The 27,536-nt window shown below is 39.9% G+C and overlaps 1 protein-coding gene across 1 annotated transcript in view; it reads right to left on the bottom strand.

Annotated features, from left to right (window-relative positions):
• si (sucrase-isomaltase) overlaps positions 1–27,536 on the bottom strand; it is a 79,255-nt gene that overhangs the window by 18,066 nt on the left and 33,653 nt on the right. The window contains 24 exon segments of the mRNA XM_079354665.1: positions 187–221; positions 615–748; positions 2,027–2,165; positions 2,296–2,386; positions 2,480–2,596; positions 2,765–2,827; positions 2,953–3,066; positions 3,242–3,370; positions 4,569–4,694; positions 5,022–5,134; positions 5,720–5,816; positions 8,741–8,909; positions 11,862–12,016; positions 12,120–12,323; positions 12,414–12,563; positions 14,812–15,003; positions 15,501–15,550; positions 15,724–15,812; positions 16,079–16,203; positions 19,069–19,125; positions 22,502–22,586; positions 23,207–23,361; positions 25,753–25,869; positions 27,281–27,452. Of these exon segments, the coding sequence (XP_079210791.1) occupies positions 187–221; positions 615–748; positions 2,027–2,165; positions 2,296–2,386; positions 2,480–2,596; positions 2,765–2,827; positions 2,953–3,066; positions 3,242–3,370; positions 4,569–4,694; positions 5,022–5,134; positions 5,720–5,816; positions 8,741–8,909; positions 11,862–12,016; positions 12,120–12,323; positions 12,414–12,563; positions 14,812–15,003; positions 15,501–15,550; positions 15,724–15,812; positions 16,079–16,203; positions 19,069–19,125; positions 22,502–22,586; positions 23,207–23,361; positions 25,753–25,869; positions 27,281–27,452 (2,878 nt within the window).

The raw sequence follows: 27,536 nt of genomic DNA, 5'->3' as shown, positions 1-27,536 counted from the left end.
TGCTGGGCCTCTCGGTTGGGTCGGGCCTTGTAATGACATGCCTCACATTGTATCTGGAGATGTCCTCTGATCAAAGGGTCTTACAAACAAAATAACATCACTCAGACTGCTGTAATCTACTTAGCGAGGACAAGGTCACATCAATAAGATTATGTGTTGTCAAAACTGAGATCAGATGTTACTTACGTAAGGAATGCCAAACAGACTGAACTCCATCATGCCTGCAGAACAAAGAGAGATTGCGTATTACGCCAGATTAAAGATTCCTTTCTAAATGACATAACAACCTTCTTTTTGTTTTTAATGACCCGTATGTTATGAGATTACTGGTCTCTGTGCAGACTGGCATCAGGAAACATCGGAATCCAGTTGTATCTCATATTTATCTGTGTAATAAGTGTCAAGTCAAGTCAAGTCAAACTGATTTGAATAGCGTATTTAGATTTTTTTTTTTTTTTTTTTACCAAAGTCTAGGAAACCAATAGAGAAAGACGTTTAGATAACAAAAGGGAAACAGGAGTTGAGAAACATGTGTATACAGTATATCTATATGAACGTTCATACACATGCCCACATTTGCATTATATACAAATACACACAAAATCTAAATCTACCTATAATTGATTTGTAAAGCTGGTCCCAGCCGGAATAGTTGTCTCCAAGCCAATGTCCGGACCATTTGCCGCTGGAGGGGTAAGTGGACCTGGTCACCACAATGCCTCTTTTACCCGTCACATCCAGCAGGGCGCTGCACAAGAGTAGGTAATGGATTTATGATGCTATGTAGAAACGACACAATGGCGTACACAAACCAGCATCATGTAGAATGTAAAAGTATATCCTCTCCCTTAAATTCAGTGCATTCATTTTAGATGTGGACAAGCTGATCAATTGGGATTGTTAAATTCAGCCCCGGTGCTAAAATGAAACAATTCCTCAGACAAAGCACCTAGGCACAAGGCCCAAAGGTGCAAAGCGTTCCCAGGCTTTTCTCTTAGTGCACTCTGCAATCTGTCCTCCCTGTGGTGAGAGAAAAAAATGTCCCACAAGGACCAATGTACTCTAACATTGGTGATTATTTATTGAAAGTTTTAATGATACCATATTTCTGTGGATAGCTGGAATGTATCTGTTATTTATTCCACATGGCTGTATTTTCCCTACAAATGCATTTGCAATCATAGTTTCTGTGCTTCCTGTTCTATTTTCTCTTCACCTACAGTACATCTTATTTGACTGTGTTCTGAAAATGTAAGGCTGTGATTATCATGCTAATTAGTCTTTGTATTGCCTCCTGCACCACACTAAATTTGGACGATGCGTATCTGCCTGTTTATAGCTATTGTTCGGTGTATTATTTTTTTAACACCAACAACCACTACATCTGTGTATGTTCCAAGCAGCAACCTCCATTCTTGAAAAATGAAGCCAATGCTTTTAAGTAAAAACAAACATCCTGCAGTTGTTTGAGTGTACTCTCGAGGCTGGCTCCAGGAACACTAGAAGTCATATACTGTACACATAACTGGCAAAAAAGCTATTTTTACGACATAATAAACATGTTAACAGCCAGGTACAAAAATAAAATAGGTCTGGTTAATTATTGTCTTCATCGGCACGCAGTGTACAGGGGTTGCATTTTTTAAAAGTGGCTAAGTTTTGATTTTGAAACTGATAAATGTTAGCCGTAGTTAGGTGCATAGCTGACATGATTGACAGGTGGGCATGATGTAACAGTTTGTCAAAAGGCTTTTTATGCTCCTCAGCCTGTCGTTAAGTTGACTGAAAGTTATCGAATGAAACAGGATTTCCAGAATAGTGACAGTGGAGCTTCGGAGGGGTGTCCATTAGTATTTACAGTCTATGGTTGGTTTCTATTTGCGAATGTTAAAATAAAGTGAATACCTGCTCTTTTGATGGTGATATAAATATGTATTTAAGTTTAAAATACCAGTGTCTACAGTTTAGATTTTTAAAAAAAAATATATAAAGCAGGTTAGTACAAACAACAGTCATAATCCCTTACTCGTATGTGGGCTTGGTGTGTGACCAGCCGTAGAGGTTGTGGACGTCATAGTGTCTGACTCTCTTTCCATCACTGAGAATCTGCTCGCTGTTCATGCACAGAGTCTTGTGCTTTAAGCCAAGATGTTTAGACTCCAGGGCTTTTGGACAAAAGCACAATAAACAGTCACAATGAATTATTTTAAAGCACACTCCTACTGTTGGCATCATAGCTTTATCATCGTATTACACAATAAGGAGGACAAACAAGAGGAATAGCGTGTGTCTTACGTGGCATATACGGAGGGAACTCGAGGAGTTGATTGCCAAGGCACTCCCCGCCAACTGTGCCGTGGACAAAGCTGGCAGGCTCATTCATGTCCTACAGACAAACACGGGGAACAGGAAATGAAAGTAAGGCAACGTGGAAACAAAGTTCACCTTTCATGTTGTTATTTGCATTTGGTTCACTCACAATCCAGATGCCATCAAATTTGGTGACGTTATTATAGAAATCCTTGATCTCTCTGTGCCACCACTCTGCTGTTGTATTGCGGAAGAAGTCGGGGAATGCAGTGTATGCCCTGTATTTCTAAAAAAAAGCAAAGGTCATAACATTTTTTAAAGGTTAACAACTCAAACAAGACCTAAAGGGGCCACACATATATACATGTATTTTCTTCAATGCTGGTTCTGTTCATTAACAGCTATATTTGGGAATACTTTATTATATGTAACGGTACTAAAAAATATATTTTACCTCTACTTGGCTATCCCAGTCCAGAGAATCGTCCACTGTGACATTGGGAAAATCTGGCCACACCTGCAAACATATAGAAATGATCATAACAACAAAAGTCAGATTTTACACTCTTATTTTGAGGTCTCAATGCCAAAACATTTTTAAGCATTTTTACATGTGTTCTCCAATATCTGTGCTCACTTTACCTTCCCCCACACAATTTCATCACTGAGCTCTTTGGGCCATTTGATGAAGACATCCGCAGCTTGACCTCTCTCAAAGGCAGGGTAATATGTCTCATTGCCGGAGATGGCTGGATCCTGGAATATTTAATGACATCTTATGCAGTTATTGCATATGGAGTAGTAAAAAGTGGTAGTGATGTAACGTTTTGCCCGTGTAATATTTCTCTGGCATTGGTTGGGAGTCATCGAGTTTCAAATCACCGGACAGTGTGTGTATATGTGTGAATAGTTTATGGTAAAGTAGCATTACCAGGATGAAGATGAACCTCATGCCTTCGCTCCTCATGGTGTTGACGAGGCCAGGCAGTTCTTCAAACTCTGGGTCCAGAACAAAGTCAAGCTGGCGGTCCATGTAGTCAATGTCTGCATACTGCACATCCTATAGCAGACATGTTAAAGACATATTTAATACTTATAGACAATAAACACCAGACGCAAACACGATTTAACCCACACGTTGAAGTAGTCCCAATGAAACAGAAACACAATACTTGTATAGGTCCTCTATTTGTGCTATACCTATGACAAGGTCACGGTAAGACAACTTTTTTATATTTCCATCCATTGTGCATTTGACCTTGGATAACCCTGACTCATACACAGTGTGAAAGTAATTAAGTTCATCTGAATGAATGGTTTCTCAGGGAGAAAAAAAAGATCAGTTCAACAACATGGGAAATAAGAATGACTATTTTTTTTTGTTCAATGTCAAATGATTATGGACATGGAAATCAAAACTGTTTGTCTCAAGATATGACATTTACAGAACTTTATCTTTGCTTTGTGTGTCTGCATAAGTTTATGTTATGCTAGCTGATCGGAAGGCTTGGTAAGTCGATGCACATTGTGCTTTTTTATTTGTGTCAGTAATGCACAAAACCTTTTGGCTTTAATTTGATTATTGTTGGAAACGTGTATGTTCTACTCTATTATTATGCATGGTGCACTTCTGTAGACTCTGGTTCCACATGAAGCATGGTGCCATGATCAGATATATAATTTTGTGTGTGACTCAACACAAACCTCAGATTTTCCAGACAGAGAGCTGTATTGTTTTGTACAGCTGGAAATGTCTAGAGGCCGCAAAACAATGGAATGGATCTAAAATGGAATTATAGGTCACATTGCATTTGGATAAACTGAATGTATCCGGCACAATCCTTGAACTAATGTTTCTGTTTTGCTTCATCCCAATAACTTCCTTTATTTGATTTTGATTCATGAAGTTACTGTCCGGATACAACAAATCATATTATTATGAATACGGGCAGATACTGGAAAATGTCAGTTTCACTGAGTGCATTTAAAGAACATAAGGAATATTTGTTCAAATAAATGCAAAATGGTAATAGATACATGAAGAACAAATCTGATGTGTAAGCAGTGCCAACATTACTTCCTGTAATATGTGTTATGTTGGGACACATTTGTGAGTTTCTTGATATTTTATTACAAAAGACTAACTGTTTTTACAAAAATGATCTTTACAACAAAATGGGAAAACTTGAGATGTAAAAAAAGTACGCAAAGAGTAAATAAAAGTATTTATCACGAGTCCTGATATTTAAAAAACTTACATAGGGGATTCCGGCTGCAACCATATCTCTGTATAGATCTGATATCTCTTGGGCATTGGCATAACCATAGCGACAAAGCTGGAACCCAAGGGACCAATAGGCAGGTAAAACAGGTCGTCCAATCAGCTGTTAAGAAGAAAAACAAACAAGGAAGTCAAAACTGTTGAGCACAGAAAAAGTTGTTCTGCCAAAAAAAGGGGACAGCGTCCATAAAGTGTTTGTTGGATTGCATGTGTGTGTGCGTGTGTGTGTGTGTGTGTGTGTGTGTGTGTGTGTGTGTGTGTGTGTGTGTGTGTGGGGTGTGTGTTTGGATAGGCTAAATGAGAGAGCGCAATGAAGCGAGGAACTCCCAGCTGCTGCAGTCCATCAACAGCGGCCCAGGGCCAGAGACAAAACACACACGAATGCATGCAGTTGCACACACAAACAGATCAAAAGTCCAAAGAAACTTACCGCAGTGTACTGTTGCACCACAACCTCAGGCGTAGGTCCGAGGACCATGTAGAAATCCAGGATCCCTCCAAGAGTCCTGTAAGTTAAGGCTGGAGTCGGCTGGAAAGTCACATCTGGACACACGGAAAATATGATGTTTATGACAATTAGTGGTTTATGTAAGGTGGTGTGCATGTGTGTCTATGTTTCCTTAAACTGGGAGGGAGGAAAATAACTACTTAAACATTTATTTTTTATTTTTTCACAAAAAAAACTAAAACGGCAAAATAACACCAAAGTAGTTTGGACGCTTTATTTGTACATCTGGTAGTGAAATAGCTTTTTTGAGGGATACCGGCATCAGTATTTCTGCTCATGAAAAAAGAGAATATACCAGTATGTTTATAGATGTGTACACAGTTTGTATTGATGTTCATTATGCAAACATAAAAACATGATGATGAGCAGAGTGTTCTTATTGCAATGTCTTGACCTTACATAAGACTCTCTATCAAAGCACATGTGCTCAGAACATGCAGAGTGGCCCTGTTCATTAATACATAAGAGCTTTCTGTTTACGTGTGTGTATTTGTTTGCGTGAGGATTGTTGGTTTCATTTGAATAATGGGGTATGTGCATCAACTGGCAATCCATGTTTACGTCTCAGCATGAAGTGGGTGCCCTTATGCTTTGCTTGCTTGAATGTGTGTCTCGCTTACCCATGGCATTGCTGTTTAGGAGCAGCACACCGTGAGCATCGGCAGTGTTCTCAAGGCCCATGTAGAAGGGATGCACTCCATAGCAATTCATTTTGTACTGTAGCAGAGAGACAGGGAGCAGGAGTAACAGAGGATCAGTGACTGTTGGTTAGATGACTGATTTGTTCTGAGATTTCGTCTGTTTGTTCTGGATTTCCTTAACACCTGAAAAGGAATTTCTCATCAGGGTTTTTGGGATATGACAACAACGCAGCCACACTGCGCTTGTTCCCAATACTGTCAACATAACACGACAGTTCTCCAAAAACAGGAAACATTTTTCCTGCAAGCATCCTCTGTGCAAGTAAATGTGCACTGACTTCTTACAAATTAATAAAAAATGTCCCAGCTTTGGTTTGAAGAGCTCAATAAAGAACTGGGACGTTATTTTGACATAAGTTGCTTCTGGATACTATGATATAATCGGAAAGTTTCTGCATGTTCCAACAGAGCATTAACATAAACGGCAGCTCTGCTTTGTTGTGGTTACCAGCCTAAGATTTGATCTCATATTTAAAGTCCTTTCTATTTTTGCTGACAGTCTATCAAAGGTTAATAAAAACCTTTTCCTGTAGAGATGCTAGTTTTTAATTGCTTTGATTGATGTTTTGCATACACAGCTGTATAGTTAGGTAACGCGTCCTGTTGTTGGTTGAACGATCAGAAAGCTGTTGTTGTAGATTTTTGTCATGGATTGGATCAGACAGAAAAAATTGTATATAGTTCTAACATAACATTTCTATTGAGTCTTTCTGATATGTGCACCCTCATTTCCTCTCCTGGTAGACTATACATTGCTCCATATTATATAATATTTATACAAACAGTTAGATAAACCTGAACTCCCTTTTTATAAAAGTACAACACTGTAATATTAGCATAATAATAACAGTCTTTGATTGCCCACATGATGGAAAATAAGGTAAAACACACAAAACCTTATTTTTTCTGTAAATAATAGGTTTGCTGTATTCGTCAGACAACTGACACCGGGGTTTTGATCCAAACAGATCAGAACTTCTGCCTTTGTAACAATATGTTGCCCTTTTGTGAGAAGCTTGAGCATGTGCACTTTATGATTGTCCTTTTGCAAAGTGAGGGTCCCATTGTGTCCTTCAGTGTTTAGACGTATATGGAACACGACAGACTGGGCTACGAGGAACAGATAGAAAGGTGGCGGGGGACAGGAGACCTGCCACTTTCACATGTCAAGGCCCTGTAAAGAAAACTCACGGGCACGTCACACTCCATCAGCCTCTTCCTCTTCTGGTTCATGAGAAGTGGTTAAACTATAATACAATAGCTCTGAGGAGTCGCTTGGGATGTTGGAATGCGTGCTTTTCGTTCTGAGTGCATATGTCCTTGTGGCCTCGGATGCATGGTGTTATGGCCTAACTTGAGAAGAAGAAAGGTCATTGTCTCGTCCACAAACACAGAGTGACAGCCACTGAGCGTTCTCTGGGTCTCTCTCTAAGGCTCATAATAAACGCACATGGACTGTCGCAGCCCAATTACGCACTCTTACACATGACACACAACACGGTTGATGACAAAAAATTATCGCCTCCATTGTGTACAACAGAGTAACATTTTTCTCAATGCTTGCATTGTACCAGAGTTGGCTTTGAGCTGGCTTACAATGGCAGTCCCTCGATCATCATTCCAATAGAAGTCATCCATTCATGTCTAGGTGAACTGTATGGCTTTGCTTGAACTCCTCATTGCCTTGAGAAGTTATTGATAGAACTGTCAGGGCCTTTATCTATTAAAGGGATACTTCACCCATTTGCATGAAGCTTAGTATCATTAGAAACATGGTAGTAGTGTTGAATGGTCGTGAATCCAACCCTCATTTTGCCCTGAGACGAGAAAAACGTTTTTTCTTGCATCACATGAAGAAAACTTTCAAGCAAAGAAAAACACATTTTTCTCGTCTCAGGGCAAAATGAGGGTTGGATTCACGACCATTCAACACTACTACCATGTTTCTAATGAAACACAGTTTCATGCAAATGGGTGAAGTATCCCTTTAAGTCTCTGCCTCCAGTGACCTCTGAAGACAGCTGTTCAGATATGTTTGAACAGTGATCTTAGCCTAGCTTATAAAAAAATATATTTATTTTACCAATACTCTCATTAGCACATGCTAATACTTATGGGTAATGATTATCCACAAGTATGTGCAACATACAACTCCATTCTGCTGCCTCAAAGTGCTGGTGGGTGATGTGGTATACACTTAATGGAATTTATTCCAAATTTATTTTACAAGAAATGCAAAACCTATGACGGCGTTAGTTTTTGAACAAAGTCACTTTGCGTTTTTTTGCTCGTCTCTGTTGAGGTTTCGATAAACCAATCACACAATATACATCCTGAACATCCTGTGATCCATCTGCTCTTTATTTTTTTAACTAATTTTCCTCCACTTTTCCCTATATTGCACCCTCGCTCTAATTCCCTTGCTCTCCGAGGGGCCCCATAACACTTGTCTGAACCCTGTGGAGCATTCTTGACAGCTCAGCAATTAGGCTTAATAATGCTGATGCAGGTGGAAACATCATCCTGTCTGGCCTTGACACCAGCAGGGAAAACATGATGACACTCCATAACTGCCGCTCACATCAAGAGCAACACATCAAAGTGACACCAATGTGAGAAAGACAAGTTCCCATACTGAGCAGAGAGGTTGTTTACAAGTCACCTCTGCAGTCTCTGGAGGGTCTGACGTTAAAGACATCCACTGCAGGCTGCTGTGGTTCATGCTCCGTAACAAGCTCAATACTAGGTTTGATGGAACATGCCAATGCTTTCAAAGGAAGCTCTGCTGTAAACAATAATTTAGTTCGAAGTCAAGTTTTTTCTATTGAGATCCTTACCAGTCAAACATCTTTTCAAACCGATAAGATGCCAGTAATCTGTGTGTTGACAGTGTGAAGTGTTTTTGTGAAGTCTCAGTATGCGCTTAAGTGTGATACTTACACCAGGAGGCTGGTCCTTGGAGAACATGCCCCAGGTGTGATAGTTCAGGTTGTGCTTGTAGGTGGGATGCTCTGTCTCTCCAAAGCCGTAGACAAACTCCGATGACAGTCGAGTTGACACTTGGATGAACATGTCTGAGAATGTGAAACCTGGCACAGACGAGTCCCAACTGTGGAAAGCAACGGGGGATTAAATCAGTGAGAGATGAAGGGGGGGGGGGGGGGGGGGGGGGGGGGGAATTATTGTCAAAGAAGGTTATTCAGTACATGTTTGACACAAATAAGCATAATAGCCAGTGCAGGCAGGAACTGCAGGCATCCCTTCAATATACTTCATACATTTTAATTAGCAACATTTCAAATGACACTTCTAAAAAGAAAAGCTTAACAACAAAATAATGTCAGCCTGGCTTGAAGATATGCTTTTAAAAGACTCAGACTCCCAGCTGCCTCATGTGACATCATCGTGACTGCTGAACAAGAGGAAGCTACTTTAGGCGCTAATACATGGGGTGAATTTTTTCTCAGCATTTCTAACAGTGCCAGAGGAGTGGCGTTTTCATCTTCCTGTGAGATTAAATAAACAATGGTATCTTGCATGGTAATCATTGAAGAGAACGTTTATTCCGGGTCTTATGTTATTGTTTGTTAATGGGAGCATTTATTTTTTCCAAAATGCACTTGAAGTTGTTGCCCTATAGGGGAGGATTTTGCATTGTGCTTATGGGAAAATAAGCATGGCTGCGTGGAACAGACATTAATTTCACTTATCAATTAGGACATATCTATGTGCTGTTTAACCCATCTTTTATTGTTTAGGTTAGTTTGACCCCAAATCAATGTGTAATGTCTTGACATCATTTTAATTTAAAGGAGATAATTTAAAGAAGACCATTTTTGTTGTTAAACTCTGTAGCACTTTGAGATTCACAAATGTAAACTGCTTTACAAAAAAACAGTATTATTGTTATTCTTATTCTTATTATTCTTATTATTACCACTGGGTAAATGTAAAATTAACATGATATGTTTTCAATGTCCTGTACAGATATTATACACGTTGGTGTTCTTTCAGGATCTTTAGCTGTATAACCCTTGTGTAGTGTTAGAGCTAGGTTTCTTGTAAATAAAGAACTGTCATGTGTTCTTTACTGATGTTCTGATGATGATGATGTGCTGTATTACTTTTAAAATCCCTCTCAATCTTTGAAATTGTGATTGTTTTGAACAAACCGACCCCAAACACACAGTTCTATATGTTACCTTTCTTGATAACAGAAATGTTTTTTTTTTTTTTTCATTCTAAATCTAAAGGGCTATAAATTCAACGAACAAACGTAAAGTACCTGACACATAAACATGGATACCATTTTAATTTTCTGGAGGTTTAAATTGCTGTGGTCAAATTGACGTCAAGGGTAAAAGGTGTTCGTAAAATGTGCATGCAAAAGGAGGGTTAGATGTTTTTTTTATCAGGCAAATGGAAGCAACAGAAAAAAACTAATTAAAACAAAGATGCCCATGTTATAATTAAATGACATAACCTGTGGTTAATATGATTACCTTAAGGATTTTTTTGGTTTATTTTATTGTTTGGATTTATCTTTCTCCCTTTGTGTCAATTGTTTCCAGGTTAAGTTTTTAGCATTTCCTGTTTTATTTTGTCATTTCTTATCTTCTTTTTTGTCGCTGCGCACATTGTCAAGGTTACATTTCCCGTTTTATTTTGTAGCTCTTGACCCTAGTTTTTCCTGTCTTGTCTTACTTCCTCTGTTTGTCTGGTTTCCCTCCCTTTTGATTGCCTTGATTGTCTTCACCTGTGTCTTTAGTCTCAGCTGTGTCTGATTACCTCTGTCTCCATATAGTGTCAGTCTCCCTTTTCCTCTGCTTGCCAGTTTGTCAGTTTGCCAACCACTTACCTCCCAGTGATTTCTCGTGCCTCTTTTGGGACTTCAGAAAAGTAAGCCATAATTTCAAACTGTTAGTTTGACAGAATATTTCAGTTTTTGTCATCTGCAATTTAATATTCATGGGTTGAAGTTTCCTTTATTGGTACCTTGATAGGTACATTTGTTGTGCAGACAGCAGATTGAGTTTTTTCAATAAGTACACTACATACTGTAGAATGCAAAACTATACAAATTTAAGGTTAAAAAGACCAGACAGGGGAAACCCCCCCCCCCCCCCCAAAAAAAACCCAGCATTGTGGATTACATCAGGTCATGGCACAGTCCTTACAGACACCCACTCGAAGGTCTAGAATATCCTGGTGTAGTTAAGTGCATCATCCTATGCTAGCTTTTTTACGTAGCGCTGTAGCTGCTGGTACAAAAGTGTTTTGTTCTCCCCTTGCTAGCAACAAGCCGAAACTTCACATTTAAGAGGTGAGAATGATTGGCTCCAGTCGCTTATTTTATTTCATAACCTGACAAGAATACTGAACTGGTCCATAAAACTACAAATAGTCCCATTCATAAAATCTATTTTTCTAATTATTTTTTAAAATTTCTGTTGCATTCTTTTCTCAAGCTTTTGTTTTAATATATTTCTGTTTTTATGTCTGTAAAGCACTGAGAATTGCCTTGTCTGAACAGTGCTATATAAATAAACTTGCCTTGCCTAATTTCCAGAATGTTTCAAAAGTCCCTTAACCTATTTAAAACAATTACATCTGTTTTGTATGATTGTGTATGACACATGTAACATAATGGGAGATATAATTATTTAGGGCTGGCAAATTAATTACAGCTACAGTATTGACTTGTTGATATTCAATGAGGAAGGAACGTTTCCGGAAAGATAACTGTTTTTTTTTTTTTTTTTAAACATTTATTTTGTGGGTCATTCAAAGGCAGATTGAGCGCAAGAGCAGTGACCCGCATACACATTAATACGCTCCTGACACAGCAGGAGGAGCAATCGTCTAGCCCAAGGACACATCGCACATGTTGCTCGCAGGAGTTGGGGATCAAACCCTCGACCTTCCGGATGAGAGACGACAACTCTACCAACGGAGCCGTGGACACCCCTAATAGCATCAATGAACCCCAAACTCATTGAACTGAATAAAAATAATGCAGAAAACAAAAACAAAAAAACACTTGTACTGTACAAGTACTCACATTTTAGTTCCTGTACTTTTCCGAATGACCTCAATGCCAAATGGGTTGTTGATAACTCGGACCTTATACAGCCTCCTGGTCTCAACAGTTTCAGGTACTGGAGGTACTGAAAGCGGCACTGGAACCTCAAAACGATCTGTGGTTGGGTCCCATATCTGGAAAGGGAGGAGATGCAAGTGTGTGACTTTATTCATATCTATACAGACAACAAAAAGTCTGAAGAAAGACACTGACACGCATAAACCAACAAAAACACACCTTGAACTGCAACATGTGACTGCTGTGGTAACGGATCTCAACGCGGAGTGTGTTGACGTCTGGGGAGCCTGGGTAACTGCTTCTGTACTTGTTGTTCCGAGTGATATCGACTGTAATTCCTGAGTCAGTTTCGTCGGATTTTGTAATGCTGTATCCGTAGTCATTTGGATAGAAGCACCATGGAACTTTTCCAATGGTGCTTTGCTGAGTGGATATAGAGAGAGAAAAGCAACATTTGGTATGGTTGAATGATAGAATGAAGAAATACTGCACGCACGTGCATATGAAAGTTACCTTCCAGATGCACCCTCTGGCCTTGCACTTAGCCTCATCAGCATCATCCTCTGGATGGCAATCAAAGCGTTGATACTCCTCCGCCACCAGTTCCCAACGCACCAGATATGATTCCCCCAGAGTCAGGTTGAGGCCACGCAGGAATAAAACCTGTGTGCATAAAGGGAAAGATGGGGGGGAAGTAAAAAATGTCGAAATCCAAAGATGCCAATGTGAAAAAATTCTTCTCAAGTTGCAGCCTTTTTTTTTTTTTTTTTTAAAGATTTGTTTTTGGCCTTTTTTGTAGAGGGAGAACAGTGGATAGAGTCGGAAAGGGGGAGAGAGAGTGGGGAGAGACATGCGGGAAATGGGCCACAGGCCGGACGCGATCCCGAACCCGGGCCACCCGCGCGCGAGGACTGAGCCTCAATACGTGGGGTCGCGCGCACTGCCGCTGCGCCACCGGCGACCCCAAGTTGCAGCCTTTTATGCAAGTAAGCCCAGACACACTTCCTTGAAAAGGAACTTGGGCTTGGTGTTGCGTGTGCTATCAATTAAGACACAGCTGTTAACTTCCCTCGCTGTTTCAACAGCCTCTGTTGGGAATTATGACTCATTCTCACAACAAATCTCGGGGAGCCCCCTTCACTCTAGACACTACAGTCACCATCTGAACCATCCTCAGCTGTTGAGGGGACTCCTGAGATTTTTGTCAGTGTCTTTTTTTCCCTTTTCTTTTTTTTTTTTTTTTTTTCGAAACTATGCTTCAGTAATTCTATTGTGGGAAAAAAGCATCTTGCACAACACACAGTTTTGGATAAAAAGAAGGAAATGCTGCAAATGGAATGGGCAATGGTATATTTACAGGCTTTGAAGGGAAGAGGAGGAGAAAAATGAGGTCAGAATAAAAAGCACAAGGAAATAGAGGCATAAAATACTGGCAGCGTATAGTGTTCTATACAGAACTAATCGTATTTGGCGTCTGTGAACTACATTCAAGGCCCAGGCCCGACAAGACTTACAAAGACTGATGGACATGACAAGCCAGTGTTTAGGTTTAACAGCACATTTACCCTTCACCCCCAGGAAATGATTAACTCTCCGACTGATTTGATAGATGCATGCTTGTGTGTGTGTGTGTGTGTGTGTGTGTGTGTGTGTGCGAGACCAGTGAGACCTTGAGAATCTACACAGGCATATAACCACAACCACACACACAAAGCAAATCTTTCAACTATTAGTTAACTAAACCTCCTGACACTTTATAGACTCTCGCCTCTTTGCTCATAACCTTGTGTGGAATGGTTTCTCTCGGCCCTCCTCTTCATTCTTATTTTTTATCTGTCCTCACGCACACTTACACACTCACAAAGAGCGCTCACTGTTCTCGGCTAACATTGTTATCATTTCTTACACTTAGAGGCTAACCTTGAAATTTACAGTAATGGTTTCACGTTTGGTTTTATTGAAACAAATGGCAGATGCCAACATGAATAAGCAGGAGTGAAGTCATCCAGCCTGAGTCTGTCCTGCATCTGTGCAGGAAGGTTTTGCTGTCAGAGTGGCGTTGAATGAAGTATGCATATTCTACACAAATCCCAACTTTGCTTTATTTTTTTATCTTTTATTAATTAACTACCAACACTTGAACAATTGATCATATTCTATTTTGAAATTTAGAATTCTCGTCTAAATTTTAACAAACAAAATCATGCATATAAATCACATAAAAGTCACACAAAAAGTAAAGAAATTGTTGAGTATTTTGGTATTTGGAATTTCTTTGTTGAAAATGTTTCTTGGCAATAAATCGTATATCGTATATGTTTCAGGTTTTGTAAGAAACATGCATTTGTGCAATGAGCATCCAAGATGGTTGTGAGTTGTGCCCATGAAAAACTTTCCAAATTGTCTTAATTTGTGTGTAATATTGTTTGTCCATATACATTTAGCAGAGCATCATTTATCCCCATCTGATGTATGGAAGATCAATTTCAAAGATATATTTGGGTCTCTTTAAACCTCCAGAAGGAAATCAAGAGTCCCCAGATGCTCAATTCTTTAAGTTCATTGGCATGTAACAACCTTTGTTAGTTTTTCCATGTTGGGTGGAAAGGGTCCATTACAATTTATTTTTTTTCATTCACATCTGCTGCTGCTGGATTGTGAAAAACTGAGATTGAATTGTAACACCAAAGTTATGATCTGATCAAGTTGTTGATTTTACCCTCTATTTGAATCCAGTCCTGGTGTAAGTCGTTCATCGCAAAAAAAAATCCTTTATGAAGTCATTCTACATTGTTGTGAGTGATGCAACTCTTTCATTTCTTAAATTACTTCCCTTCATATTAAGTAATGAATGATTGCTCTACTTCATTTTTTCATTTGAACTGAAATAGTTAGAACTGTGTGTGTCTACCTTCTTGTTTACGTCATACTGGATGCTGCTGCTTGGCAATTCGGTGGTAGTGTTTCCATGCGATCCAGTGCCAACATGAGTCACAGAGACGGATGTGGGTGGATCAGTCACACCGAGGACAGTGATGTTCGTGAACTTAATGTTTGCTGGGTCTTTGTAGCCAGCGTGTGTCACCTGCATCGTCAGTACCCCCTGTGGATGACACAGAATTAATATGCTTAACTCAACCTTCAGAAACCGCAAGTTCTTTTAAGTGGTGACAGACTGACATGTTAAAACATCTGAGAGATGAAGCCCATAGCAATGCACACCAGTTACAGCTTCAGTCACTTGCTTCTATCAGATATACTGCTAAAGCAACTAGCTTATCAACTCCCAAAGCTCTAGTCCATGAGTCAAACAGCTGTTCCAATGGATTTTCTGTCACTCCACTGCGATGCTAGCATACAGAAGAAAAAAAAAAAAACATCAGCATTCTTACATGCATGCAATCCTGAGTGCTGTGGAACATGCAGTACTTGATCTAACAAAGCTTCCGGCGTGCACCATGGATCAATCATGCTTGGTGCTCTGAACTGGGGGAAGTCTGAAGCCTCTGGTGGTTTTGAACTATAAACTTGAGTTTGGATCAGAAGAAATATGTTGGCTCGGTTTAAAAGATGGTTGTACATTCGTGCAGGGAAACTTACATAAACAACGGAGAACTGGTAGTGGATGTGGTTGCCGGTTTTAACTGTGTCTGTAAAAAGAGTAAATGTGAATGTCATTAGTAAGACAGTGTGCGCAGAACAACAGTGCTACAATGCAATACTCATTAAAAAGCCTGTGATGACTCGTCATAACATAAAAAAAACCCTTCATTCCGACACACACGCACACACACACACACCAATGTTTGCACACACACATTACCTCTGGAATCTCCGTCATCCCAGAATAGCTCCCCAGACGCCTGGTTGTTGTCATCAAGAGCAATGATCAAACCCATGGGTTTAAGGCGACTATACCGACACACAAACAAACGCAAAAGCAGAAACACCATATGCACATGTAAGCAGTACTCAGTGCATCAAGGAGGTACATGTGTGAAGAAGACTCAAACATAACAGGATATAAATATGCTTAGATAAGTGAGCATGAGTTAATCCTTGGCTGTGCCTTTGAGTGTCTGCATGATAATATGAATGTAGATCACATGCAATTACTGCATATGAAAGATTGATATGATTCACACTATTCAAGCCTATATTTGTGTGTATGTGTATACCTGTAGGTGGTGGTGACATCAGGTGTCTGTGTTGGAAGGATTGCCCCTCCTCTGATGTGTAGGCCAAGCTTGTCAGCAGGCAGATGCATATCAACAAGTGTGTTGCGCTGTTCGACCCGTTGCATCTGATTTGGTAGGACAACAAAATCTATTATTGCAACACAACACAATCCTCTCGTCACCCAATTGGATATAAGGACAGAAGGCTTAATTTTGCACAAGCCTGAAGTGGAAAATACTAGTATTTGTTCTTGAATGAAATTGCAGTTTTTAAAAGAAGGTAGATGTTGTTCGAGTCCCCTTCAGTTTAAGAAGACAGTGTGTTTACTGTTGTTGTTCATGAATCCATTACAAGTCGGGGCCTCTAGTCGAACTAATACGCCAGATGTTTTCAAAGCGGCTTTACAATCTAACACAAAAACAATTGAATAACGACTTTGATTTTTGGTTGACTTTACCTTCACAAGTGGCATCAATGGTACTGCAGCATTTTTTTGTATCATACTAACTATATGTACATTTTTCTGCCAGTGGCCTTTAAATTAAAACAATAACTAAAGATGAGATCAAACCAGTGGGGAATCATGGTTTTGTTTCCTGTTACTCCACCTCACCCCAACCCCAATGAAAACAATCTACACTAAGTTGTAGAAAATAATAGCAGATCCACGTATACATATATTTATGGAAAAACAGTGGATTGCATGTTGTATATGGATGGATTGTAAATGAAAAACAGAATATGGGGAATTTAATTTAATATAAATTGATTGTTAAACTATGGAAAAGGGGTGGGATTAAATCATTTTGAAACTTCTTCCTACTCCTTTTCAGGCATATCCTTGTTCATCCATTTTAATTAATTAAGATATTTTGGTGCAGTAATTTCACATAATATACCTTTAAGTTGGAACTACTTTTATGAGGAACAAAGTTTGTGGACAGAGTAAAGTGGACACTGAGATTTCTAAGGTGTACTAATAAATAAAGCATAATTTGTCTTTTCATATCGAGGTTTGCAGCTGACATGAAACAAAGGTTTATTCATAGGTGCAACACGGAATGCAAAGTTACAAGAGATGAATGAGAAGTCTTGTTTTGTAAATTGGGTAAAGAAACCATTTAAATAGGTTATTTTTCTGCTTCGTGTTCTGGTGGATTTGATGTAGCGTAACACATTTTTTACAAGTTCATTTAACTAAAGTGTTGAGGATGCAGTGACTCATTCACTTGATGAATGACAAAAAAAGTGTTGCTTTTGACAAGTTTACAATAAGATCTCTGACTGTGCTGTTTTGCAAAGCAGCGCTTCAGATGAGAAAGACAGAAACACAAATTCCCCCCCCCCCCGCTCCATCACTCATTTCTCTGAGGGCTCTGATAGAGAGCACAGTTAATTCCAGACCCCCTGAGGACAGACTCCTCAGACCAGCCTCAAACAATTTCAAAGTCTCTCCCTCCATCTTCTCTCATTCTCTCTCCACCTACTTCCTTCTCCTGTTATTCTCTCTAGTGGTGATCTAATTATTTTTTTTTATCCCATTTCCATCCTCACCCATAGAAGTGCGTGTGCATGTACCATTTTTATATAGTGCAGCAGAGTATCGCCGAGTGTGTGGGCTAGAGTTAATGGAGCGTCTACAAGCAATTTCAGATCTTATCACGCCCTCATTGTCTGCCTTAAGGAGGTCTTCAACAGCCTTGTCTTCTCTTCTTCTCCTGATTGCTGTTGGCCAATCCTCCCATCTATTCACTCCTCCACATATGGTACATGCCCCCCCCTTTTTTTTCCTTCTTTTTTTCCGTCCATCTTCCCTCTCTATATGTCATGGACTGTCCATTCCCACTTTCTCTTCCTTCATCTCCAATCTATTTTGTTTTGCTCTATCATCCCACCATCCTCCATAACTACCTCCCTATGTAACCTGTTTTTCATGGTCATTTACACTACATCAATACACCCCACTATCCTTTCAACCATCCTACCCAGAAAATCCCTGGGGACCAACCAGGACAAGGGGCCGGCAGCAAGACAGCCAATCTAATCGTTCATCTGATCAGTGGGCACTTTACATCACCACTGTGATGCCCAAATAAGGTCCCAAAGGAGCTCAACACCTCTTTTATCTCTCTGTCAGGGAGATAGTCTCTCTCCTCTCTTCCCACTCCCCTCTTCCACTCTATCTTTGTCCTGACTCTCGCTCTTTCTTATCTCGTGTCTGAGTCTCAAACAAAGAACTCCGGGCAAAGACTTTCATGTGATACATGTGATCCTTTGTGTGTGTGTGTGTGTGTGTGTGTGTTTGTGTGTGTGTTAATTCCCCTGATGTCACATAACACTTTTAAGCCTGTTTGCGACATTTCTGCTTAAACAGTGGGCATTGATGTTGCAAATCAATTAGAGACACCTGTACAATCAATGTATTCAAACGCAGTAACGCTGCAATTAATCCTGTTTTGTTTACTTATCATCCCATTTTCTAGTTTTCAATGCAATTGGCTTTGGACGTATACTTTCTAAAAACTGTGTCGTAGATGTTGAGTCAACTCTACATTTTGTTTCATGCCTTGTGCTGACGAATCAGATTATATAACATTAAGACATGTTGTTTATACATCATCTGCCTTCCTCATAAATGTAAATGGGCTGAGGAAAAGAAACGCCCACACTGTTCTGTTTAATAAAAAGATACAGCAAGCGTTCCTATATTGTCTGGTAGAATTGTATGGCCACCATACAGTATAAACAAAAACAATTATGATGTTTACTTCATTGGGAGAACAATAAGCATCTGGAGTTTAATCTAAAACATGTAGGCATGTATTGTGCCTGCTGTAAGATTATGAATTATCCTCCATGTATTGTAAAACAACAGTTTTACTTGATGCAGTTCTCATTTCAATGTTATATTGATATTTTGTATTTTTGAGTATTGTATTTGGTAACTTCTTTTGTTGTCACACATTTAAAAGGAGCTCAACAGTCTTACCGTGTCATAGTCGTACCACGCGGCGTCTGGGATGTACGCTCGCACCATGTCAACACCCTGCACAGAACAAAACAAATTATCAGACGAGTGTCCATATTTGATTCACTGAATTTCATAATTTTAATGTTTTGAGTTTTTTCTTTTTCTTTTTTTGCCACTACATCTAAAAATCCATGGCTCTGCTCCGTCATTTACAGATTAAAATGTGTCAGCTCTGTGTTTATCATGCTAAAGCATGTCTGTGTTAGATTTGTGTTTCTGTAAGTCGGACCTGTTTTTGACACATACAGCGCTTAGGATGTTGTAATAGTATAACCCCCCACCCCCCTCCAAGGTGTAATACATCACAGAGGATGGCATGAAAATATCATACTGCTATAAATCAGTAACCTCATAATAAAGAAGAAATAAGATAAAAAGTTTCCATCAAGCAGGGTTATTTCAAAAAAAATGCCTATCATCTGATACAAAGTTCCCACAAAGCCCTTGTGACATTTCAGCATCAAGCAGCAACTGATATGTGACAACCTTTGATGGCTTAAGGTGGGGGACAGACAGGAGCAATCAATAGATGAGCGCCATGCCTTTGATAGCCTTGTCACTTCCCCGCTCTTTCTGACAAGGCCGAACAGAGCGAGAGAGAGGAAGATAAACACAGAGGGCGCAGCCAAAGAAAAGAGCAAACCACAGGTCCTTCTCAAAACCTGACCGAATAGTGAAATACACAGTGTTGTAGCTGTGCAGGCCATGGCTGTCTGTCAAAGATACTAGTGGCACCAAAATCAAGCTCTTTTACTCTTGTGTTCTCTCTCTACAGCTGTCCTATTTTGTATTCCTCCAGGGCCTGTTATTATAGGAACAAGGAAGACGGTGGAAGGCAAGGAAAACAAACAGATAAGAGAAAAGAAAAAGGGGAACATTTAAACAGCTGCAGATTTAAACATTTCAAATGCAAAAGCAAGAAGTACTTAAGCTCAGTAAAATTTGATAGAGAAATATGTCTCCAATGGGCAGCTAAGTGAAATAAATGATATAATGTCCCCTTAGGAGGGCAAATTTGCAGTTTGAGGCAGATCACCTGTTACGGCCTGGGGAAATAGATGCTCCCCCTCTACCTCGTTTTCTGGTGTCTGATTTGCTAACGGCGCCAATCACTCACTCTGCTGACAAATGCGAAGGGACTGCGGGACTTAGCACTGCTGCTAACTGTGATTGAGAGGGACAAGGCGTGAGGCCTGTATCCTCATTTAGAGTACTGAAGCACAGTTAGCCATGAGGTAAGTTTTGATCAGTTGGGCCAAAGATTCATGCTGGCAGAATGATCAGATGGTAGATGAGGGCCAGAGAGAGATACAGAGGTAAAGACAGAAAGGGGGGAGGGGGGGGCATATGGGATGAAATGAAACGGGATCACAAGGGTGAGTTGACAGCAGCTGATTAAGAGAATGCAGATGAGATAAGGGAGCCAACGTTTGATGAAAGGATACACTAAAAAGAAAAGGGAGTAGCGGGCAAGAGGCGGTAGAGTGGAAACATGGATGAAGACTAGAGGGGATGACAGAAAGAGAGAGTGAAGGAGATCTACCCCAGTTTATCACCGAGATCAAGGTTAAAGCACTGACTGATCTGAGTGAGAGAGCGGGAGCATCATTAGAGCAAGGGAGAGGCAGGTGGACAGACCAATAAATAGAAAGAGACGGATAAGAATAATGAAAGAGGAATTTGAAGGAAGGATGTGAAGGGTTGTTAAAGACCCAGCCGGTGACCTTACGGGAGTAGCTGACACTATCTCGTCATGTGGCACTTCACAGCCTGATGCATCTGGAACCGATAGTCGGCACTCAGTTCTTAATGCCTGCACTTACCCTGGTTTACACCACAACACCACAGCTCAGCAGTAACCTGTCACCACAGTGGATGGACATTTAGCCACCTCAAATCTTTCCTTTTGAAAGGTTTCTCTTTTATGTAGAATAGCTGGAATCTTCGGAGACTAAAAAGCTAATGTCATAGATAAAAAACTGCTCTGTTTCTGTAGGTGTATTTTCACTTCTTTGTTGTGCGTGCATGAAGACCCCTCTGGTCACAATGACAAGAAAAAAAAGACTGTTTAACCCTGAAGTACAAGTGATTGAAGAAAACGTCAAAAAATGTATGAGACGGCCTGACTCTTGCTGTGATTGTTCATGGCTAAAGTTTACCCGTTTGATATTTCTTTACCTGCCATGAACTCCAGTTTATGAGTCAGAGAGAGGTTCAGTATGAAAACCTTGGTACTATTGATCAAACAGCATGTTGAGCTTTGGTTTTTGTTGATGTGAACCTACAAACTCAGGTTGTCTAACATTCAATATCATGTTGGTCCGATTGATTTCAACTCTCTCAAGCAGAGGGGGAAAAAAGGTTTCATTCTAACTCAATATTACACTCCTTACATAGATGGAGGATGAGTGTGATGTGTGTACAAAAATTCAATAAAAAAATTTTGTCACCAAGTTTATACAACAAACTTTCCATTTATTCATGGATTTTTTTTTTGCACCATAACAATCAAGGTCATAGTAGTAAGTCTTTGCAAGTCGGTTTCTCCTGCAGTCATTTCCCCCCTATTCAATTATCAGGCCACTTTGATGCAGAGCACATTGCTTTAAAAGGGACAAGAAAATGGCTGCGTGGCCATAATTGGTGCCAGCCTACATGTATAACACACCCACTAAAAATGGTTTTCAGTGATCTTGACAACAACAGTTAGGGGTCCATGCCCCTGGCATGATGACCTTTTGATTGTCATTTTTGCTGTTTTTCTTTTGATGCACAAATTTAACAAGCAAACTGTATAGTCACCTCAGCTCATACCTCAGGGCACTGCAAGCACAACACCCCCCCACCCCCCCCGGTTTCTTTTTTTAGAAACTTGTCCACACTCACATTGATGTTTATCCCTGGCCCTACTACGAATCCAATTCGCTGTCCACGATTCTCTAATTCGCAAGAGGCCACGCTAAATTGCTTATTAATCAGGCCACTTTGACACGACCGCAATTGCTGTGTATATGCACACATACACATGCAAGTGCTGGCACGCACATTTAAATGTACACACAAGACATGCACAGTGAGACAAACATGCACAAGCACATATACACACTTCTATCTACACTTCTAATCTGCTAGTAATGAGGTCAGTGCTCTCATTAGAGCTGAGAGAAAAGAAGGAGGGTATGAAAGAGAGAAGAAAGAGGGATGAGAGGAAGGGAGGGCAACAAAGAAAATCCCATGTCATGTTCTCCCAGTGGAGGTCAGAGTGGTTGTGTATGTATGTCTGTGTGGGTACGCGTGTGTGTGCGTGTGTGTGCGTGTGTGTAAGTGATTTGCGTCCTCCGCAAGACACAGTATTCTGTAGTAGTGCATGTGCGTGCGTGTGTTGGCTAACCGGGTCCAGTACAGGTGTGATTAGCAGATGTTTTCCCCAAAGGAACTGGCGGTCCACTGTCCATGTAGCGCTGTCAGAGTAGAACCTAAAGCATGACAAAGCAAAGTATCGAATTGCTAACTTTTTCATTATGTTCTGACAACCAATCAAAAATTCACAAAACAGCCAGGTCATTTAATTGAAGTTGAATTATTTCAAGATTGTTAACAATTAACAAACATTTTGAAAAGAAAGGAATAAGACATAAAACACTTGTTTCTGTGTGGAGGATGGGATGCCTGTTTTCAGTATCTATTCCAAGATCCATACAAATGCAGGTCGGCCAATATAAGATTAGTAAATTGAAAAAATCCCAAATGACTCCTTTGTCATTCTTTATACTAGCCATGAAAGGCTTTGTTTAAATAATTGACAGAAATGTAAAGCTAACTTTAGCTTGAACTCACAGCTTGGGCCACAAGTTTAGATGTTACATGTCAAACATGGAACAACTCTGATTTAACTGAAAATTAGACGTGGTTGGTGATCCACATCTTAAACATGGTCCTTTGTGACAAAATAGCTGTGCTCATCGCTGATACATTTTAGTAGGGAGTAAAAGTTTAGTTTTAGTTTCCCTGCTTTGAATCTTCAGCTCTGGCTAAATCAGTATAATAGTTAGTATTATCATGCTTTTAAAGAAAACACACAACAATAATGACTTACTCATGCATGACAGGACGCACTACAGTCTCTCCTGTGGTGTGGGCTTTGTAGAATAGTGTGTAGAGGTAAGGCAGGAGTGTGTAGCGGATCATAAGGTAGTGTTTAGATGTTTCCACCACTGCCGACTCAGAGCCATAGGCAGCTGGATCCTGGGGCTGGAGACAGAAAGATTCATTTAATGGCTTGTGATAATGGACACCAAAGCTGAATAAGAATTCCGAGACAGGTAAAATGTCTTTTAATCATATGGGGCCAAAGAAAAGGTGATTTTGTGCTGTTAAAATAGGTGAAGAAAAATGGAGGCACACTTGAGTGAGAGGAAAGAAAAGGGTGAAGTAGAGTGGTGGCAGGGGCGAGAAGCTTAAGGGGAAGGGGTAAGAAGAAAAACAAGGAACTGTTAATTTCCATTTATTTTAAAAACACCAATTTATTCATAAGGTATAAGTGGACATTAACCTTATTTATAATGATTAAAGTGGAAAATGACTTTACATAGGACTAATCTAACAGCCAAGTTTGCCCAGAAAATGAGCAAAAGGGAACTTGAGAGAAAGAGGGGAAAAAAAGAGGGTGGAAGTGTGAGAAAGAAACAGAAGTATGATTTAATTTCTGTGATAGTGGAGAGTGAGAGGGTGATTAGCTGCTAACTGGCCGTGCTCCTCTCATCTGGCTAATCATTTATGCCCTCGGTACCTCTGAGAGTGCAATAAGATCTGTGTGTGTATGTGCGGGTGCTTGGTGTACATGTTATGGGGGATGTGTGTGTGTGTCTTGACTAGCTTGCATGGACGTGTGATGAGATCCATGATTAGTGCAAAGCAAAGGTCACACATTAGCTGTCTAGTTTAGGGAAAACAGTACTTCAAATTCATCATCATCATGTCCCTGTCCTCAAGCACATACACCCCCCCCCCCCCCCCCTTTTCTTTCAACACAAAATGTTTCTTAAGCCCCTCCCCCCTTACCTCCTTGATTCCCTACCTAGACACTGTTCTATTTTTGAAGCAATGATGAGCATGGAAATGTCACATGGAGAATGTCGAGAGAGCAACAATTTCCATAATTTTCAATACCGGACTCTGACTTACTCTTTCGAGTAATTTGTGTTCATCCACAATAATAACACAGTATGAAACATCAATATAAACACTTTTGTAGCCTCAGCAGGTGGTTTTCTCCTGCCTCTCCATAACATTTTCACTAATTGCATGTATAGCGTCCTTTTTGAAGAAACATAAATGTGGCTCTGATTTAATGATAGTCTAAGTAATCTTTAGAGCGTACCTGTCGATAGCTGTTGTCATTGTGAGTCTCTTCCTGTTAGGCCTCAAAGGCTTTAAAATACCAGCTTTGTTGGTTTTTTTTTTCACCGTCTTTGTGAAACAGTAAATAGCTGAAGTGTTATGCATTTGGATGTACAACAAGCAATGTATACAGAGTTTGAATGGTGTGTTTCTGTTTTATTCTATTATTTATTCTATACTAAAATTGTCAGAGAAACGCTGTAAAAAGATGGATGATTGCAATCTTCATTTAATCCTGAACTTTATTAAAACAAAGTGTACCTGTTTGCTCTTGGTAAAGTAAGCTAATGCTAGTGTGTAAACGACACACTATGCTCACTAATCATGATCAGTTAACAGTTCTATTTAAAATAGCATTTAAAATAAGGCCTGGCCACGATTGGTTTTCAGATTTGTAACATTATCCTAGTCGGTTGAAATTAAATCTGTATGCTGCTCGAAAAGATCCTAGAAAACTCATTGTACTCTCCAAAGATCTTAATCGCAAAAACTTAATGATATTATTTAAACCATTGAGAGCATATTATGTTGCCAATACATAATTCTTCTTCTGATACCAAACATTAAATAGTCACTTGTGAATAGAATTGCGACAAACTCATGCAAGCAAATGTTAGCTTGATTAGCTGCTCAGTTACAGGTCATTATAACACTTGTGTTTTTTCCATCAGAAATGCGACTCTCACTTTAGTCTGTCTCTGTTTGGAAGAAAAGACCTGTGTTAAAAGTGCATGGGTTATGTACAATGACTACAGTCTTTTACCTGCTCTTTTGTGAAGAGTCTCAAGATAACATTTATTATGAGAAAGGTTGAATGAATGGTTAATAACAGAAGATTGTTTTTTTTTTCTCCTGGAACTGGGCTTCTAAGCAACATTTTACTTCAGGCTCAGGTCTTTCAATACCCATAGTAACAACAATGAATTTTGGGGTTAGGGGCTTGGGGCAACTCACTTAACCCCAAGTTGCTCCTGCGTAGTCCAAAGACTAGAAAAGAGCCACACAAGCTCAAGTCCATTTACCAGTCCAGCAGCTAATATACTCTGTGTTAAACCCTATTCAACATTTCAACTGCTTTCACTTTATAACAAACTCATAATTAAGGATAAAGAAAGACATCAATATTGGAGGTTTTATACCTGTTATAAGAAGAATATACCCTGTACACCAGACAATGAGGGTGTAATCCGTAGATAGGCTATCGGAATATTGAACAAAATGCAGAAAGCACCTTTACAGTACCTTGTAGCCTTGAGCGTTGTGATTCCGGCTGAAGGGATAGAAAGCGCCGACCTGCATCCAGCGGCGACACAACTCTTCACTGCAGTCGTCAAAGAATCCACAGATGTCAGCTCCAATCTGAAACACATGAGGTGAAGATAGCTTGACATTTACATCAAACCTACAGCATATTTCTATAAAGGTCTTAAATGTTAAAATAAATGTAGTTGAAATCTTCACATGGCTCGCCATTTGACATAAACCACTTACAGGGGGGTGCAAATAGAATCAAGTAGCTCTGTGTATGGTCATAATGTCAAACCAGGCATCCCCAGTAGGAACAAAATATAACTTAGCTTGAGTTTCAACAGTCTCCTGCAGTAATACAAAATGATGCAACAATGTGATAGTTGCTCACACGTTGGTCTTTTGAAATGTCTTACTTGACAAGAATTATTGGCAGAAGGCATATGCGGGCAGTGATCTTTATTTACATTAATTGCACCACAGAGTCCAAGAAAGAGACTCGAGTCAAAGGCCAGTCCACAGAGACTGCTTGCTTCCATTGTTTACTACTGGCCACAGTACAACAGACTCAATGGGGGGGATTGATCCAAATCCCATTTCTCCTGCTGTCTCTCTTTCTGTCTCTTTTTCTGGTTTCCGTGTGTGCTAAAAAACCTAAAATCCGCTTGACAAAGTCCCGCCAGGATGTAGTTGGCATCCGTAAGACCACCTGAGGTGCACAGCTGGACAAATGTGTGTGTATGTTGGTCTGCATTCGACCCCCTGCCGTTTTCTTACCGCAAGTTGAACTACATGCTCCACAGATTCAAACATATCCAAGTACACAGTCTAGAGTGTACTTGGGTACTGACTAGCAGTGTGTGTATCTGGTCCAATGCATTTAACAAGCTGCTCTTCCTACAAAAAGGATACATGTGTTTCCATAGTTTTTGATGGATCTTATTCCAAATATTCTTGCCTGCCCCTCTGTCTCCACGCTTATGTTGGAAAATAGATCTCAATTAGCAGCTGAATTCATTGTAAAAGGATGACAGATGCCTGAGAGTGCCAGCACAAGATATTAACTAAACTATCACACAAAAGAGCTCATTCTGGCTCTCGCTGAGTATTTCAGACTCAGTTAGATGGTTCTTTTTTTTTTACAGAAGAGCTCTACAGCTTTCAGCTAATAGCACATCCAACAATTTAATAAAACCACTTTTTAACCAGAAGTCAGGAGGCTCTTGGATGTCTGGTGTTTTCTTTCTACCCAAATTTTGGGCAATTAAAATCAAACAGAAGAAAGTTCTTTATGATAAATGCTAGGAAAATATCAAATTTAAAACGGCTTGCAAAATGTTCCAAATTGTCCTTTTAAAACCAAAATTCTTTCAGTAAAATTTGAATCTCAGTAAGGAATGTAATCAAATAATTATCTACACAGCTCTGTTAGGACTATCATCACACTGGCTAGAAATGTCTATGCAACTTTGTCTTATCATCTTTAAAATAACATGTGCACTTTATGTGAGATTTTACTCACATACGGAATCCCAAAGAGTCCAAACTCTAGCATGCCCGGGATGGCCCATTTGATGTCGTTCCAGTTGGCAGCATTGTCACCTAGCCAGTGACCCGAATACTTTCCCACACCTGGGAAGGAGGAGCGGGTCAACATGAGGGTACGGTTTCCTCCGAAGACACGCTGCAGAGCTCTGTGGGATGGAAGGGATAGCATCAAGGAGAGACGCAGAACAAGAGGGGGGGAAAGAGGGGTCAAAAGATAAAAAGGACAAGGG

The sequence above is a fragment of the Symphodus melops genome (assembly GCF_947650265.1).
Source record: "Symphodus melops genome assembly, chromosome: 10".
Classification (NCBI taxonomy): domain Eukaryota; kingdom Metazoa; phylum Chordata; class Actinopteri; order Labriformes; family Labridae; genus Symphodus; species Symphodus melops.
This window is presented reverse-complemented; position numbering and strand designations above follow the sequence as displayed.